Below are 14,451 nucleotides of genomic sequence, written 5' to 3'. Positions count from 1 at the left end.
CATTCACAAGCTAAAATGACAAATCCCTTCAGTTAATACCCTGATGCTAGGAAAGACTGAGGGCAGAAGTGGGTGAGAGGAAGAGATGGTTGGATGGCATCACCAACTCAATGGCCATGAGTCTGAGCAAGCTGCAAGAGATGGTGAAGGACAGGGAAGCCTGGCATGCTGCAGTCCATGGGGTCTCAAAGGGTTTGGACACGACTTAGCCACTTAACACCTTGTACACAAGTAGATAAAGGTTGTTTTAAGTTTCAGCATTGCTCCATGATTTTGAGGGCAGAAAGGCCTTGCCTTATTTGCAGTAAATGACTACCCACCACTGGCTCATCAGTGCAGGGTAGCAAAGCACCTCCCTTCCTTCCCAAAGCCACAGAAGACACTGCTGATGGTTTAGTATGGTTTATTAAGCTGTGCCTTAGTACAGACGCTGGGGCTTGCCCATGGTGCTCTTAATGTACAAGGCCCTGACGTTCTGCCAATTTTTCTTGAGCAATGATACCAGGAAGTTGACAGCTAAGTGGATGTTGTACACAAGCTCATCATCTGTCATCTTCACGTGGCCAACAGCCACTGCCAGACACAGCACCTGTGGGGAGAAGGTCAAATCAGGTTGGTGGCCTGATTCAAAGAAACCAACTGTGGAGAGTGGGCTCATCTACAAGCCAGATGGCCCATTCCTCCCCCTTCCAGTGCCCTAATAAGCAGTGCTTTGCCCTCAGACCTAGAAGACCAGAGCTATTTGAAAATCTTCAATCCTGTAAAGTGACTGTTCCAAGTCTCAAGAATCCACAGAAATGCAAACCAGGGCTTCCACTCAGAGAACGTGGGTAAACTGCAGGGCCCTGCCACCATCACCACTGTTTAATCTATGCAACCAGCCAGACGACCGCACCTTCTTCATCTGGAACTTGATCGTGGACTTCACTTCATCAACTTTGGCCACCATGTTCTCATTGTGGGTCAGCAAGGAAGGGAACTTGCCAGCCTTGTTCAGGCCTGGGCCCAGGATTCGGGGGATCTGCTTGATCAGAGACTCTGAAGCCAAAAAGGCATCATATTTCTTGGCTGGTAGAGAGAAAAAGCCATTAGGACCTGGTCCCTCAAGACAACTCTGAAACAGAGCTCTGTGACCCAACCACAGAAGTGGCCTCCCATCAGCATTCTACCCTTTCCACAGCTACCAAGTGTTTTGCATCCTCCTCCGGGAAGTATAAGCTCCATCCTCTGGACTTTTACTGGCCAAACATCCACATGAAACCAGGTGGCAGAAGTGCACGCTGACTCACAATCCATGTTGCAATGAAAAAGCCTCACTCTAACTAAGACCGCCTTGGTTTCAAATCCCACCTTCCTACTTTCTAGCCACCCAACTGAAGAACCTGTCCATCTGGGTAAAACACTCCAATCATATAGCATAAAGATTAAAATGAAACAACAGGAGCTCTAAATAGAAATTCCAACCCAGAAGGCACTAGCACCTGTCAATTTGACAGCTCACTTGCTTAGCAAAGAACCACTACCTGGTCTTCTTCCCTTAAAAATACCCTCAAAGCAAAAAACACGAATTTTTACATGGCTAAGTTTCAATTTCCAGTTGGCCAAGCACAGCAGATACTTGGTCATGACTCTACCCCTTCATCATTTTAAAATCCGAACAGCAGAAATACCCCTATATTCTACCACTCCCAAGAGATCTGCCATCACTCTACCCCACCTATGAAACCACACCAGGCACACTCACCCAGCTTCTTGACCAGTTTCTTATTCTTGTTGAGTTTTTTCAGTGCTTCGATGTCCATGTGGGGGATATCCACAGCCTTGGCCTCATCACAATGCTGCTGGTCCCCCAAGACACACACGGAGAACTTGGGGCGGGGAGTGGACTTAAGCCTGCATTTTGGGGGGGACAGGATAGGTCACGTCCAGCCCTAGGCTACCGAGGCTGAAGGTGAAGGGGTCTGGGACCACTGAGCCTTACCCAGAGCCGTCCACATTCACCAACAGCTAGTCTGGCTTCTCAAACTAGCCGGCGGGCTCGGCCAAAGCCTCCCCACGCCTCCCCTCTTCTTTTAAGACCCAGGGTGGGGGTCCGTCCAGCCACGCCTGCGCGGAGCAGGGGGTCTGAACTACCCGGGCACTTCAGTGCCGCACGTGCCCGGCCGCCTCGAGCTCCACTGGAGCCACAAGGAAGGAGACGGGGCAGCGCGGGGGCACTGAGGGCTGGGTGGGATCGGAACGGTGCCAACCTGACGGTGCCCGAGAAACGTTTGTCCTTCTGAGGGTCATAGTTCTTCAGGCTGATCTGAAGCTCCACCGTCTCCAAAAACCTTAGAAAAAATGTCAACAAAGTTATAACAAGCCTCCGGCGGCTTTCCCCAAAGCGGCTCTCGAGGCCGGCGCTTACTTTCTGCGCTTGCGCTGGTGCCCGTGCAGGACTTCCCGCACCGCCTCGTAGAGGGTGTCTCGGGAGACTTTGCTGCTGCAAGAAACAAGCAAGACGAGCGGTCAGAGCCCGGTAGCCGGGCACCAATCCCCGGGGGTGTCAGAAGCCTTGGGCGCGGGAGGGCCTAGGGATTACTCCCCGAGGGCTTCTGGACACCAGAGTGGGGCGACTCGGGCCCAAAGACCAACCCCGAGGAAGAGGGACCGACCCTACTGGAGACCGGCCTTGGCGCGCCAACTCGAACGCCAGGCCCGCAGGCCGAAGCCTGACAAAAAATGCATCTCAACGAAGCAAGGGCAAGAACTCCCGGGGCTTCTGCCCGCAATATTTCCTTCCCCACGGGGGCGCCCAGAAGCGCGGATGAACGTGGATAGCACGACTAAGCGACACCAACCTCATAGTTCCCTACGCCGCGATAACCGGAAAAGAGAGAAACGCCGCTCGCGCATGCGCCCAAATAGGATCCTTGTTCTCGCGAGAGATGACTGTTCCCGCGGCTTGTCTCCTGGGTGTAGTTAGTCTGGTGGCTCAATCCCGGGGAGCGCTGCCATCTGCGGCCACTGAGGGGCGCAGCTGCTGTGCCTTGCACCGCTAGACTCGCTTGGGAAGACCCCAGCCGCGCGCCCCGTGGCACCAGCCTCTGCCACGCCCTTAGGGAAGAGGCTAAGGCCAGGGATCGAACTGCAGTAGTCACACTGCTGGGCATCGCACCCTTGACAGCCGCTGAGAGGATGCAGACAGACCCCGCCGTTTTTGTCTCATACCTCCGGCGCGCACTTCCTCCTGCCTTGCGAACCTGTTTCACGTCTCAAAAGCAGGCTTTACTAAAAGTTTCTTTTTTGGCGGCTCAGAGCCTGAGGCGGGGAGGCCTCAAGGAAGGTTTTGTGATGAACTTACACCTGACAGTTGATTCAGGAACATGAGCAAGGCACCTCGCTAAGTGCTGTGGGAATATAGAGATGTAGGACAGACATGCTCACAATATTGCACACTCTCTGCCTCTTCTGTCCAGCAGGCCTCGTCTTGTCTGCTCACCGTAACCCCAGGAGCCCTTCAGATCCCTCTTTGGGGCCATCATCTGCCCCAAAGCTTTCCCCAACTCCAGGCTGAGCCACTCCCGCCCTCAAGCCCCTCTCCCGCAGTGTGGCATGCCGTCTCACCCGCTCCACAGACCGCCCTGACAGGGCTCGGGTGCGTGGTATCACACATGATCTGGCCCACAGAACATGAATGAACCTCAGAACCCTACCACCTGCCCCACAAGGAGAAAGATGCCCCCTGTCACTGAGCAGAATGGGGCAGGGGGTGGGGAGTTAGTAGGAAGACAGGCACTGCTACTAATAAGACATTATTGAACCTCTTTTTTTTAATGAAATACCATTGATAAATTATTTAAGTCAGAAACAAGAACACAGAGGATCATCACATATACACTTTTGAGCACAAGAGATCTGTGCTGAGCACATGTCCCTGGGGCTCCTGGAGTGTCATCATTGTCCACTCTGGGTCTGCTATGACTCTGCTGAGGCCTATCTTACGGTGTCTGCCCCCAGAAGTGACAAGCAGGGAGCCCAGGGTCAGGAGCCCTTGGTAATAAAGATCATCTAGCCCCAGACTCTTCCTGCCAGCCCCGCTGCAGCCTGGAGCAGGGAGGAAGTTGATCCCTGGGATGGCCAGGTTCAGCCCTGACCCCCAGGCAAGAGGCAGGGTGAGGAGCTGAGGGCAGAAGTGTCCTTCAGGAAGTTGGTGAGGGAGCTTCGGGAGGGTGGTCCTTTGGTGGACAGTTAGGGAGTCAGATGTCTCAGGGCAGCCTGCAAGGACTTCCTCAGGAAAGTGGTGTTGAGTTCCACAGCTGCAGCCAGGCCCAGCCTCTGGGGCTCAGTGATCTGGAGAGAAGGAAGAATCATGTCAGGACTTCAGCAGCTGATCCCTCCTCTCCCCTATCCTGCCCCTGGGCTCTGTTAGTTAGAAGAGAGAAATCCAGGACCCAAGGACAATTGAAGAGAGAAATCCAGGACCCAAGGACAATTGGAGATGACTCCCTGAGAAATCTAACTTCCATTAGATACTACCATGACCAGGGGATGTGACCTTGGGCAAGTTACTGCGTCTTAATTTCCTCATCTACAAAATGGAGCCAATAATAGTATCTTCTCATAGGACTAGTTCTCACAGGACTAGTACCAAGTTAACATAGATAAAGGGCTTAGAAGGATGCCTGGAGCATAGCAGGGGCTACAAGTATCAGCTTAGTATTTTAGCTCTCTAACCTTATGGATGGGCTAGATAAAGGACAGAAATGGTATGGACCTAATAGAAGCAGAAGATATTAAGAAGAGGTGGCAAGAATACACAGAAGAACTGTACAAAAAAGATCTTCACGACCCAGATAATCATGATGATGTGATCACTAATCTAGAGCCAGATATCTTGGAAAGTGAAGTCAACTGAGCCTTAGAAAGCATCACTACGAACAAAGCTAGTGGAGGTGATGGAATTCCAGTTGAGCTGTTTCAAATCCTGAAAGATGATGCTATGAAAGTGCTGCACTCAGTATGCCAGCAAATTTGGAAAACTCAGCAGTTGCCACAGGACTGGAAAAGGTCAGTTTTCAGTCCAATCCCAAAGAAAGGCAATGCCAAAGAATGCTCAAACTACCACACAATTGCACTCATCTCACATGCTAGTAAAGTAATGCTCAAATTCTCCAAGCCAGGCTTCAGCAATATGTGAACTGTGAACTTCCTGATGTTCAAGCTGGTTTTAGAAAAGGCAGAGGAACCAGAGATCAAATTGCCAACATCCACTGGATCATCAAAAAAGCAAGAGAGTTCCAGAAAAACATCTATTTCTGCTTTATTGACTATGCCAAAGCCTTTGACTGTGTGGATCACAATAAACTGTGGAAAATTCTGAAAGAGATGGGAATACCAGACCACCTAATCTGCTGCTCGAGAAATCTGTATGCAGGTCAGGAAGCAACAGTTAGAACTGGACATGGAACAACAGACTGGTTCCAAATAGGAAAAGGAGTACGTCAAGGCTGTATATTGTCACCCTGCTTATTTAACTTCTATGCAGAGTACATCATGAGAAACGCTGGACTGGAAGAAGCACAAGCTGGAATCAAGATTGCTGGGAGAAATATCAATAACCTCAGATATGCAGATGACACCACCGTTATGGCAGAAAGTGAAGAGGAGCTAAAAAGCCTCTTGATGAAAGTGAGAGCGAAAAAGTTGGCTTAAAGCTCAACATTCAGAAAACGAAGATCATGGCATCCGGTCCTATCACTTCATGGGAAATAGATGGGGAAACAGTGGAAACAATGTCAGACTTCATTTTTTGGGGCTCCAAAATCACTGCAGATGGTGATTGCAGCCATGAAATTAGAAGACGCTTACTCCTTGGAAGAAAAGTTATGACCAACCTAGATAGCATATTCAAAACAAGAGACATTACTTTGCCAACTAAGGTCTGTCTAGTCAAGGCTATGGTTTTTCCTGTGGTCATGTATGGATGTGAGAGTTGGACTGTGAAGAAGGCTGAGCACTGAAGAATTGATGCTTTTGAACTGTGGTGTTGGAGAAGACTTTTGAGAGTCCCTTGGATTGCAAGGAGATCCAACCAGTCCATTTTGAAGATCAGCCCTGGGATTTCTTTGGAAGGAATGATGCTAAAGCTGAAACTCCAGTACTTTGGCCACCTCATGATAAGAGTTGACTCATTGGAAAAGACTCTGATGCTGGGAGGGATTGGGGGCAGGAGGAGAAGGGGACGACAGAGGATGAGATGGCTATATGGCATCACGGACTCGATGGACGTGAGTCTGAGTGAACTCCGGGAGTTGGTGATGAACAGGGAGGCCTGGCGTGCTGCGATTCATGGGGTCGCAAAGAGTTGGACACGACTGAGCGACTGAACTGAACTGAACTGAACTGAACCTTATCCCCCACGATCATCCACTCTCGGGTTTTTGGACCTCAGCTACAATGACCTACCTGCACATCCCCTCAGACATTCAGTGCTTACACAGTTTATTTGGCTGGAATGCCCTTTCGTCCACCTTGGCCTTTAACGACCACCCATCCTTTAAGAGTCAGGAAGCCTGCACCAATTCCCACGACAAACAAGGTTTAGTTGCCCCCTTTTCCTCTGCCATCAGATGCCCTGTGCTTACCTTCACCTGGCTGCTACCAGATATTACAATGATCTGTTTATCATTTCTCTCCCCTCTCACTAACCCAGTAGGTGCTGGTGCAGAGGTCAAGTCCAGGACCGAAACTGTGATATCGTGATTATTGATTCCTAATGCCTCAGAAAGCATCTGGCCTACAGCAGCGTTGGCTGGATGAACGAACTCCTAAGCAGCCTCACTTCCCTGTTCTTGGACTTGAACTTGTGGTTTCCCTGGCTTACACTCAGGGTTTTTTCCCTGGCGAACATCAGACACCTTCGTGGCACAATCAAGCAGCAGAAACTGCCCTTGTGTGTGCTTAGTTGCTCAGTTGTGTCTGACTCTGCGACCCCATGGACTGCTCCTGCCAGGCCCCTCTGTCCATGGGATTCTCCAGGCAAGAATACTGGAGTGGGTTGCCATGCCCTCCTCCAGGGGATCTTCCCAACTCAGGGATCAAACCTAGGTCTCCCTCATTGCAGGTGGATTCTTTACCAACTGAGCCACCAGGGAAGCCCCACACTTGTGGCCCTACCAGTACTCACGTTGGCTTGATACTTGGTCATCACTGTCAGCAGGAGCTTGGCATAGGCCAGGGATGTGGTGGCCACTGGCCCCTCTTTACAGAGTTTCTCCATCAACACACTGAACTTCTCAGGGGGCATCTCCACCTGCACACATTAGGAGATGGGGTAAGAGCACAAGAAAGGACCCTGGATTCAATTCCCCAACTCCACCACTTCCTAAGCAGGTAACCCTCAACCAAACTGAGCTTCAGGTCACTCAACTAGTCTGAGCCTCAGCTTACACATCTGTAAAATGGGGCTCATAATACTGAACTCTGAGGACTTTGAAAGTGATTTAATGTTATTATGCAGATAAAGCCTGGCACACAGGGCTCAGAAAACCGGTGGTCACTGCTACACAGGCTCAGATTAGGAGCAAGGGGAGGCTGAGGATCTTTAGCCTGGCATAGTGGTTGAAAATAAAAGGAGAGAGTGGCCCCAGAGGAGTCCTGCCAGCATAATAACAACAGCTCTTCATAATCATAACTTAATAAACACTTATTAGGCACTAGGTACCGTTCCGGATAAGCTACCCCAATTATACCACTTAAATCTCACCCTAGTTTTACATGCTAGGTGCCATCATCACTCGCCTTTTGCCTATGAGGAAACTGAGACATAAAGAGGCTAACTACTTGCATTATAAATAAATGAGGCAAACTTTTATGTATCGATATATGGAAAAACTGCCAAAATATCCTGTTAGATGGAAAAAGCAAAGCACAGGGCATCTGTGTTACAGCTTAGAGCTTGGTGTGTTACAACCTATGTAAAAAGCAGGGGAAGAGTAAATTTCAACATGTGTCCTTATATATACAGCATCTCCGGGAGGGTTCCACTGCAACTAACTAGTAACACTGATTCGCCCTGGGGAGGGGAATCTGGGTGGCTGGGAGGAATTTTTTCACTATATCCTTATAAGGATACAGTTCAAAAGTGTGAAAATATGACTCTATTACTTATTCAAAAATAAATTAAATTTACACATATACATCAACAAGTCCGTCCTCCAGGCCACACAGCCAGCAAGAGGCATAGTTGGGATTCACCGTGCAGTCAGCTCTCTGCTCCTGGCCTTTCAAGCCCCAGGACCCTCCTCCCAGTATCACAGGCACCCTCCTGGAGGGCTGCCATCCTGCTTGCCCATTCCGTCACTGAAGTGGTCAGAAGCCCAGGAGCCCCATGCCCGCCCACAGCACAGCAGCGCTTCTTTGTCCATCCCAAGGCAGCCCGCTCACCTGCCGCTCCAGGAGTGACTGCAGCACCAAGAAAGTCTCCTCCTTCCAGGGCAGCTCTGAGATCTGTCTGTAAGCACAGGCCCCAGTGAGGAAAGCTCAGCCTCCCACCAAGCCTGGGGATCTACTGCTCCTACCCCAAGGCAAGGCCCCGGGGACAGCTAAGATCCCCAGCTGCAGAGGAAGCAGTCAGGGCCCCTGATGCTGGCGGCCAGGTAGGAGCCGCTGCTGCAGTGCCGGGAAGGCCATGGCCCCAGACCCCTGGGAGCTGACAGTGGAGGCTATGGCTGACAGGTACAGTGATTCCCTGAAAAATGACCAGGAGTCGAGAGTGCATCCTGAGCCAAAAGGGGAGGGTGAGCCAGGGAAGAGGACGATGACGATGGTGGGAGAGATGACACATGTGAGGCCTCTGAGAGAAGGCAAGCCGTCCCTGCAGAGCCCAGCCCTCGGAGAGGCCCACTCCAGCTGCACCTCCTGTCTCAGCTTGTCAGGAAAGGCAGGATGGCACGGAAACAGTGTCCCTTCCCGGGTGCACAGACTCGGGTCTGAGGCCAGGCTTTTGCACTCGCTGCAGCTCTGCGGCCTTTGGCCACCTCCCTCAGCCTCTCCGAGCTTCAGCTTTTCTATCTCTAAGGTGGCAGCCACACAGGACTGCACGCAGACTGAAGTAATGAGTTGAAAGCACAAGTCCTCGGCAACGGGTGGCTAGTAGTTTTTTGGAGCTTGTCCCCTTCTCATATGATACTTAGCATTTTATATTTCATGTTGATGTCCAATGGGGTCTCACCTACTCTTTATTTCTACATGGCTGTATCTTAACTCCCCAATTTGATGCCCAAATTTAACACCAATTTTATAACAGTATTTGAGCACTTCCTAGGTGCCAAATACTGTGCTGAGGTCTTCATGTGCATTATCACACTTAATATCTAGAAAAATCCTACACAGTTAATGTGTGGAAGCAGAGGTTCAGAGAGATAGAACAACCTGATTAAACTTGAACATTTAAAGGCAAAGTGGAAAGATAAAAAAAATAAAAGGCAAGGTTGAGGTTTTCACCCATGTCCATCTGACTCTAGAGCCAGGGCTCTGAACCACGATGTCATGTTCCAACTATGCCGAGAACTCAAGCACAGCAGCACCGGCCTCTTCTCCACATTCCCTGGGGCACCTGGCACAGAAGTCTGGCCCCCTGGGCTGGGGAAGGGACATAGTATGGCAACTAACAAGGACCCACAGTGGTAAGGCACAAAGCCAGGCTCAGGTCAGCGAGAGTGGGCATCGGCTGTGCCACTGCCTATATTTCAGGCACTTTTGGGCACAGGGCCTGGTGCCCAGTCAGCTCCAATTCCAGAATGCCAAGAGCAGCTTGGCCAGGGGGAGGAGGTGTGGGTGGGGCCAGCAGGGGTGCCTGTCACTTACCCCAGCATTAGAACCTGCACGTCTGGCTCCAGGGCCTTGTCCTTTGTAAGGCAACACAGTAACTCTGTTTGAGCTGGACCTGGGTGGGCGACAGCAGATAAGAGAAGTTTAGGGGAAGATGGCAGGAGAGGAGGGGGTTGGCAGGGAACAAAATGCCCGGCTCATTACAGGGGGCAGCGTCAGGGAAGCAACTGGTATCTTTACTCCTTGAATACCCAGTTCCTGCCAGGACCACCCAGGGGAGGTGAAGGGTGCTGGGAAGAGAGAGGGCAGAGCTACTGGGCCTGGGGCCTGTTCTAAAATTACCTATTCCCGGGGCTTGGAGCACAGGGCCAAGGAGGGCTCTGCAGACAGCATAGGGATACTTGGTGCAGAAGGAGGTCAGGGCAGTCGTGAGCAGGCGGGAGGCTGAGGCAGTCAGGGAGAGAATCTACAGCCGACAAGGAGGAAACTAGTAATTAATTGCTTCTTCCCTCCAACAAGTGTTTATCAGACTCATTTCAGAAGCTTATACATTATGCCAGGCTTCCCCAGTGGCTCAGCGGTTAAAGAATCTGCCTGCAACGCAGGAGATACGGCAGGAGGAGCTGCAGATTCTATCCCTGGGCAGGAAGATCCCCCGGGGAAGGAAATGGCAACCCACCAGTATTCTTGCCTGGAGAATCCCATGGACAGAGGAGCCTGGTGGGCTACAGTCCATGGGGTCACAAAGAGTCGGACAAGACTGAGCAACTAAACACAAACACATATATTACAGTGACCAAAAAAGTTCTTTTATCCAGGACCCACACGGATCCACCCATTGGAAAGGACACATAGCTCCCTTCCCCAGCTCCCATATCCCTTCAGCTTCTGTAAGGATCTGCGGCCCAAGAGGGATGAATGAGCTAGATGCCCCGTAGGTAGATGGCCTAAGGGTCTGTGCCCTTCCCTTGCCCCCAGAACCTGGGACAGGCCAGATGTGTGCAAGGCTGGGAACCCCCTCTGGCATCCTGCTGAGGGCTCAGACTCTCTCCCTGCCGCCCCACCAGTCTCAGACCCTTCATGTGCATCCCAGAGTACCTACCCGTCCAAGGAAGAGGCTCCTGGTCAGCACAGTGGCATTGCCCAGGCTGAGGTCTGGTGACAGGGCCAGCAGCCAGGTGCAGAGCTGGAGGAGACCTGTGTCCAGGAGCTGCGGGAGCTGCAGCTGGGCACACAGTAGGTCCACCTGCCAAGGACGGGGGAGGGTCCCGGGACACTCAGCCTGTCTTGGCTGAACTGTCTCAAGCCCACCAGGAAGAATGGGCGGGGCCAGGACACCCCAGGGTAAGGTAAGACGGGAAAGCCGCCCTATGAGAACCAAGGGCTAAAAGAAACCACTGTGGGTGACCCCTGCCCCTGAGAACAAAAACCCAACCAAATCCCCTCCCCAAATTCCCACACGAGGCAGGGGAACAGAAATTTAAGTGGAGACAGGGACCGTGTCCTTGGGGCCAGCCAGGCTTTCTGGACTCACCTGGCCAGGACTGCACTCCTGGAGAAGCTGCAGCTCAACCGGTGGGGTGCCCCCCAGTCCTTCCAACCCCTGAGAGGGCGAATGCCATGTTAGGGCTGGCAGAGCCCTCAGTGACAAGTCAACTGGCAGAGTGGGTGGGTGAGGACCCCAGAAGGTGCTACTGGAGGAGAAGAACCACTTGCCAGGGGTTAGAACAACACATCTGGGCCAAGAAAAGCCTTCACATGGATGGTGAAACCGTCACTTCCTACCCCCCACCCCCACCGAACAGCTGTGCCTTGCTGCAGTGGGGCTTCCCTGGGCGCCCCTGGGGTCCAGGAAAGGGTGGAAGAAGGGCTGTGGGGAGCAGGGTAGGGCAAGTCACCTTCCCGAGGGTCTTGAGTAGCTGCTGCAGCCTGGGAACCTGGTCCTGCAGAGGAGAGCCCGGTCACTGCCAAGCCCCCACCCATGCAGCACGGCCCCCGGTCATGGCCATGGCCCCAGCCGGGGCCCAGCCCCCTCTGAGAGAAGGCACCGGCTCAGTGGGAGCTAGTGGGCAAAGATGACTCAAGAGAGCCAGAACATGAAGCCTAAACTTTACAAAGTGCTTCAGAACTCAAACTAGACAAGGGCCCATGTAAATCCAAATGAACAAACTTGTCTTCTTTGCATCCATCCTGATGGGGCTAGACCAGGCCCTGGGCTGGGAGGTCAAGCTGGATGCTGGGATGACTCCCCCATTTCCCATAAGATGGGGCATCAGGGGTAGCTCCAGAGCCTTTCCTCTTCCCTGGTACCCCTGACCTCACAATACTGATCATTAGGTCAAGGGTTCCCACCTCCAGTCCCTCCCTTCCCTACCCTCTTCTCAGAAGCTTGTGGAGCAGAAACTACATTCCCTCAACCCCTACTCCTTCCCCTTGCTCCACAGACTACAGTCATTCCAAAGGGGACAGTGTCCCAACCAGCTTTTGCCCTGTATGAACCCTCCACTCCAAAAGATCACTCTAAAGCAGCAGCCTCACCCTAGTACCTGGATAACTCTGGGCAACTCCAAACTCTCAGGTAGGCCCTTAGCATCCTTTAGACTCTGACCAGCCTCACTGGGCTCAGGTCCCATGATAGGCTGGTTTGTAATGGATGATGCACCTCCTCCATCAGCCAGGGATTCCGAAGATTCGTGTTCAGGTCTCTTCCCCTCATGACCTTCTTCTTCCTCTTCTTCCTTTTCCAAACACCGGAGCCTTTTGGGGGCCCTCTCCCCCTCAGGACTGACAGGCTCTTCCTCTGGCTCCTTCCTGCGTTTCCCAGGCTGCTGGGAGTCCTTGTTCTCCTCCTGCCCTTCTCCTTCTGGAACCTGGGGCAACTTCAACTTCCTGCCCCCTTGGCCCAGCCGCCTACACAGGCCTTGAAGCTGTCTCTGGCAACTTTCAGACAGTGGGGATGCTCCATCAGTGGAAACACCAGCACTCAGATCCCTTTGCAGAAATTCTCCAAGGGCCCGGAGCCAGGGATCAGGGTCAGGGCTTGGATCCTGCCTCGCGATCTGCAGCACAGGGAGGAGCCTGCTTTCAGGCAGCGATGGCCAAACAGCCATGAGCAGGGACATCAGGTTTGTCCGGCATAACGGGGGCAATCGCAGCAGCAGTGGTTTCCTAGGTGGCAGAGGGAGGGCACCGTTAGGAGCATCTCGCTGAAAGGAGCACAGAGCAGGCTAGCTAGAGTTAGAGGCTACATGGTGCTGGACAGAATTGGGTGGGGAGTGCTGGAAGGCAGCACCTGAGGGTCAGTGTGGAAGTGGAGACAACATGGAAATCACTCAACAAGCGAGCATCTATTCTACACTACACTAGGCCCTGCTCTTTGACATCTCCTATTTCAGCTCAAAAATTGGAACCTACCCTGTAATCCATCACTTCATGGCAAATAGATGGGGAAACAATGGAAACAGTGACAGATTTTATTTTCTTGGGCTCCAAAATCACTGCAGATGGTGATTGCAGCCATGAAATTAAGATGCTTGCTCCTTGGAAGAAAAGCTATGACCAACCTAGACAGCATATTAAAAAGCAGAGATATTACTTTGCCAACAAAAGTCTGTTTAGTCAAAGCTATGGTTTTTCCAGTAGTCATACATGGATGTGAGAGCTGGACTATAAAGAAAGCTGAGAGCAGAAGATTTGATGCTTTTCAACTGTGGTGTTGGAGAAGACTCTTGAGAGTTCCTTGGACTACAGGTAGATCCAACCAGTCAATCCTAAAGGAAATCGGTCCTGAATATTCATTGGAAGGACTGATGCTGAAGTTGAAACTCCAATACTCTGGCCACCTGATGTGCAGAGCTGACTCATTTGAAAAGACTGATGCTGGGAGTATTTATGTAAAAATGATACTCCACAACGCCGAGTAATGCTTAGTCTGCAGCCCTGTGCTCCCCTCGGCAGTCCCTGCAACTCACAGGGTAACCACCCTTCACGCTTCCGCACCTCTTCACACACAAAGACACTTGGGCTATGTGAGGCAGGAAAGAAACCTTTTATTTATTTGTGTGTGGGGGTTAAAAACACATCTGGAGCAGCGGGTAGCGCCAGCTCCTGCTTCACACGACCTAGAGGATGAGGGCACCAACAGGGCCAGAGGAACGCGGGCGGACGACTTACAGCTCCAGGCGACAGTCCGGGCCCTCCACGACGGGCTCCTCCCGGCACAGCGCCTCGAGGACGCCGCCCCAGGCAAAGGGCTCCCCGCCGCGGCCGCTCAGTGTCCGCAGCACCCCCAGACCGCGTCGCGCCCCGTCGGGCCCGGCCTGCAGCGCCTGCAGCAGGAGGCGGCCGGGGGCCTCCAGCGGAGCCCAGGGCGCCGCCGGCTCTGCGGCCTCAACCCGAGCGGGCTCAGCCTCCAAGGCCTCCATGCCCGGGATCGGGGAGTCGCGCCGCCCCGCGCTCCGGCTTCGGGCCTCAGCTCCGGGGCCTGGGGAAAGGGAAGCTGAGGACAGCGCCGCTCCAGCCAAGTTCCATCCTCAGCGCAGGGAGACGCTCGGCCAGGGAGCGGGACTCGAGCAGTCGGCAAAGGAAAGAAACTGGAAGTGAGGCTAAGGGGGGGGCACGGGGGAAAGCCGGAAGGGG

General features: G+C 52.6%; 2 protein-coding genes across 2 annotated transcripts; both read right to left on the bottom strand.

The window, feature by feature from the left end:
- Positions 1-397: 397 nt before the first annotated feature.
- On the bottom strand, positions 398-2,888 carry RPL10A (ribosomal protein L10a). The gene is made up of 6 exons (XM_068960595.1): positions 2,841-2,888; positions 2,408-2,482; positions 2,250-2,330; positions 1,745-1,893; positions 896-1,068; positions 398-589 (listed from the first exon to the last, which is right to left on the bottom strand). The coding sequence occupies exons 1-6, from the start codon at positions 2,843-2,845 to the stop codon at positions 419-421; spliced, it is 654 nt and encodes a 217-aa protein (XP_068816696.1). The 5' UTR covers positions 2,846-2,888; the 3' UTR covers positions 398-418.
- Positions 2,889-3,912: 1,024 nt separating this feature from the next.
- Positions 3,913-14,237, bottom strand: FANCE (FA complementation group E). Its single transcript, XM_068960915.1, has 10 exons — positions 13,987-14,237; positions 12,360-12,981; positions 11,712-11,756; positions 11,348-11,416; positions 10,916-11,059; positions 10,156-10,279; positions 9,850-9,928; positions 8,428-8,494; positions 7,169-7,294; positions 3,913-4,332 (listed from the first exon to the last, which is right to left on the bottom strand). The coding sequence occupies exons 1-10, from the start codon at positions 14,235-14,237 to the stop codon at positions 4,231-4,233; spliced, it is 1,629 nt and encodes a 542-aa protein (XP_068817016.1). The 3' UTR covers positions 3,913-4,230.
- Positions 14,238-14,451: the final 214 nt, after the last annotated feature.

This window comes from Capricornis sumatraensis, chromosome 22 (assembly GCF_032405125.1).
Source record: "Capricornis sumatraensis isolate serow.1 chromosome 22, serow.2, whole genome shotgun sequence".
Classification (NCBI taxonomy): Eukaryota; Metazoa; Chordata; class Mammalia; order Artiodactyla; family Bovidae; genus Capricornis; species Capricornis sumatraensis.
The sequence above is the reverse complement of the archived record's forward strand: the minus strand, read 5'-3'. Positions and strand labels throughout refer to the sequence as shown.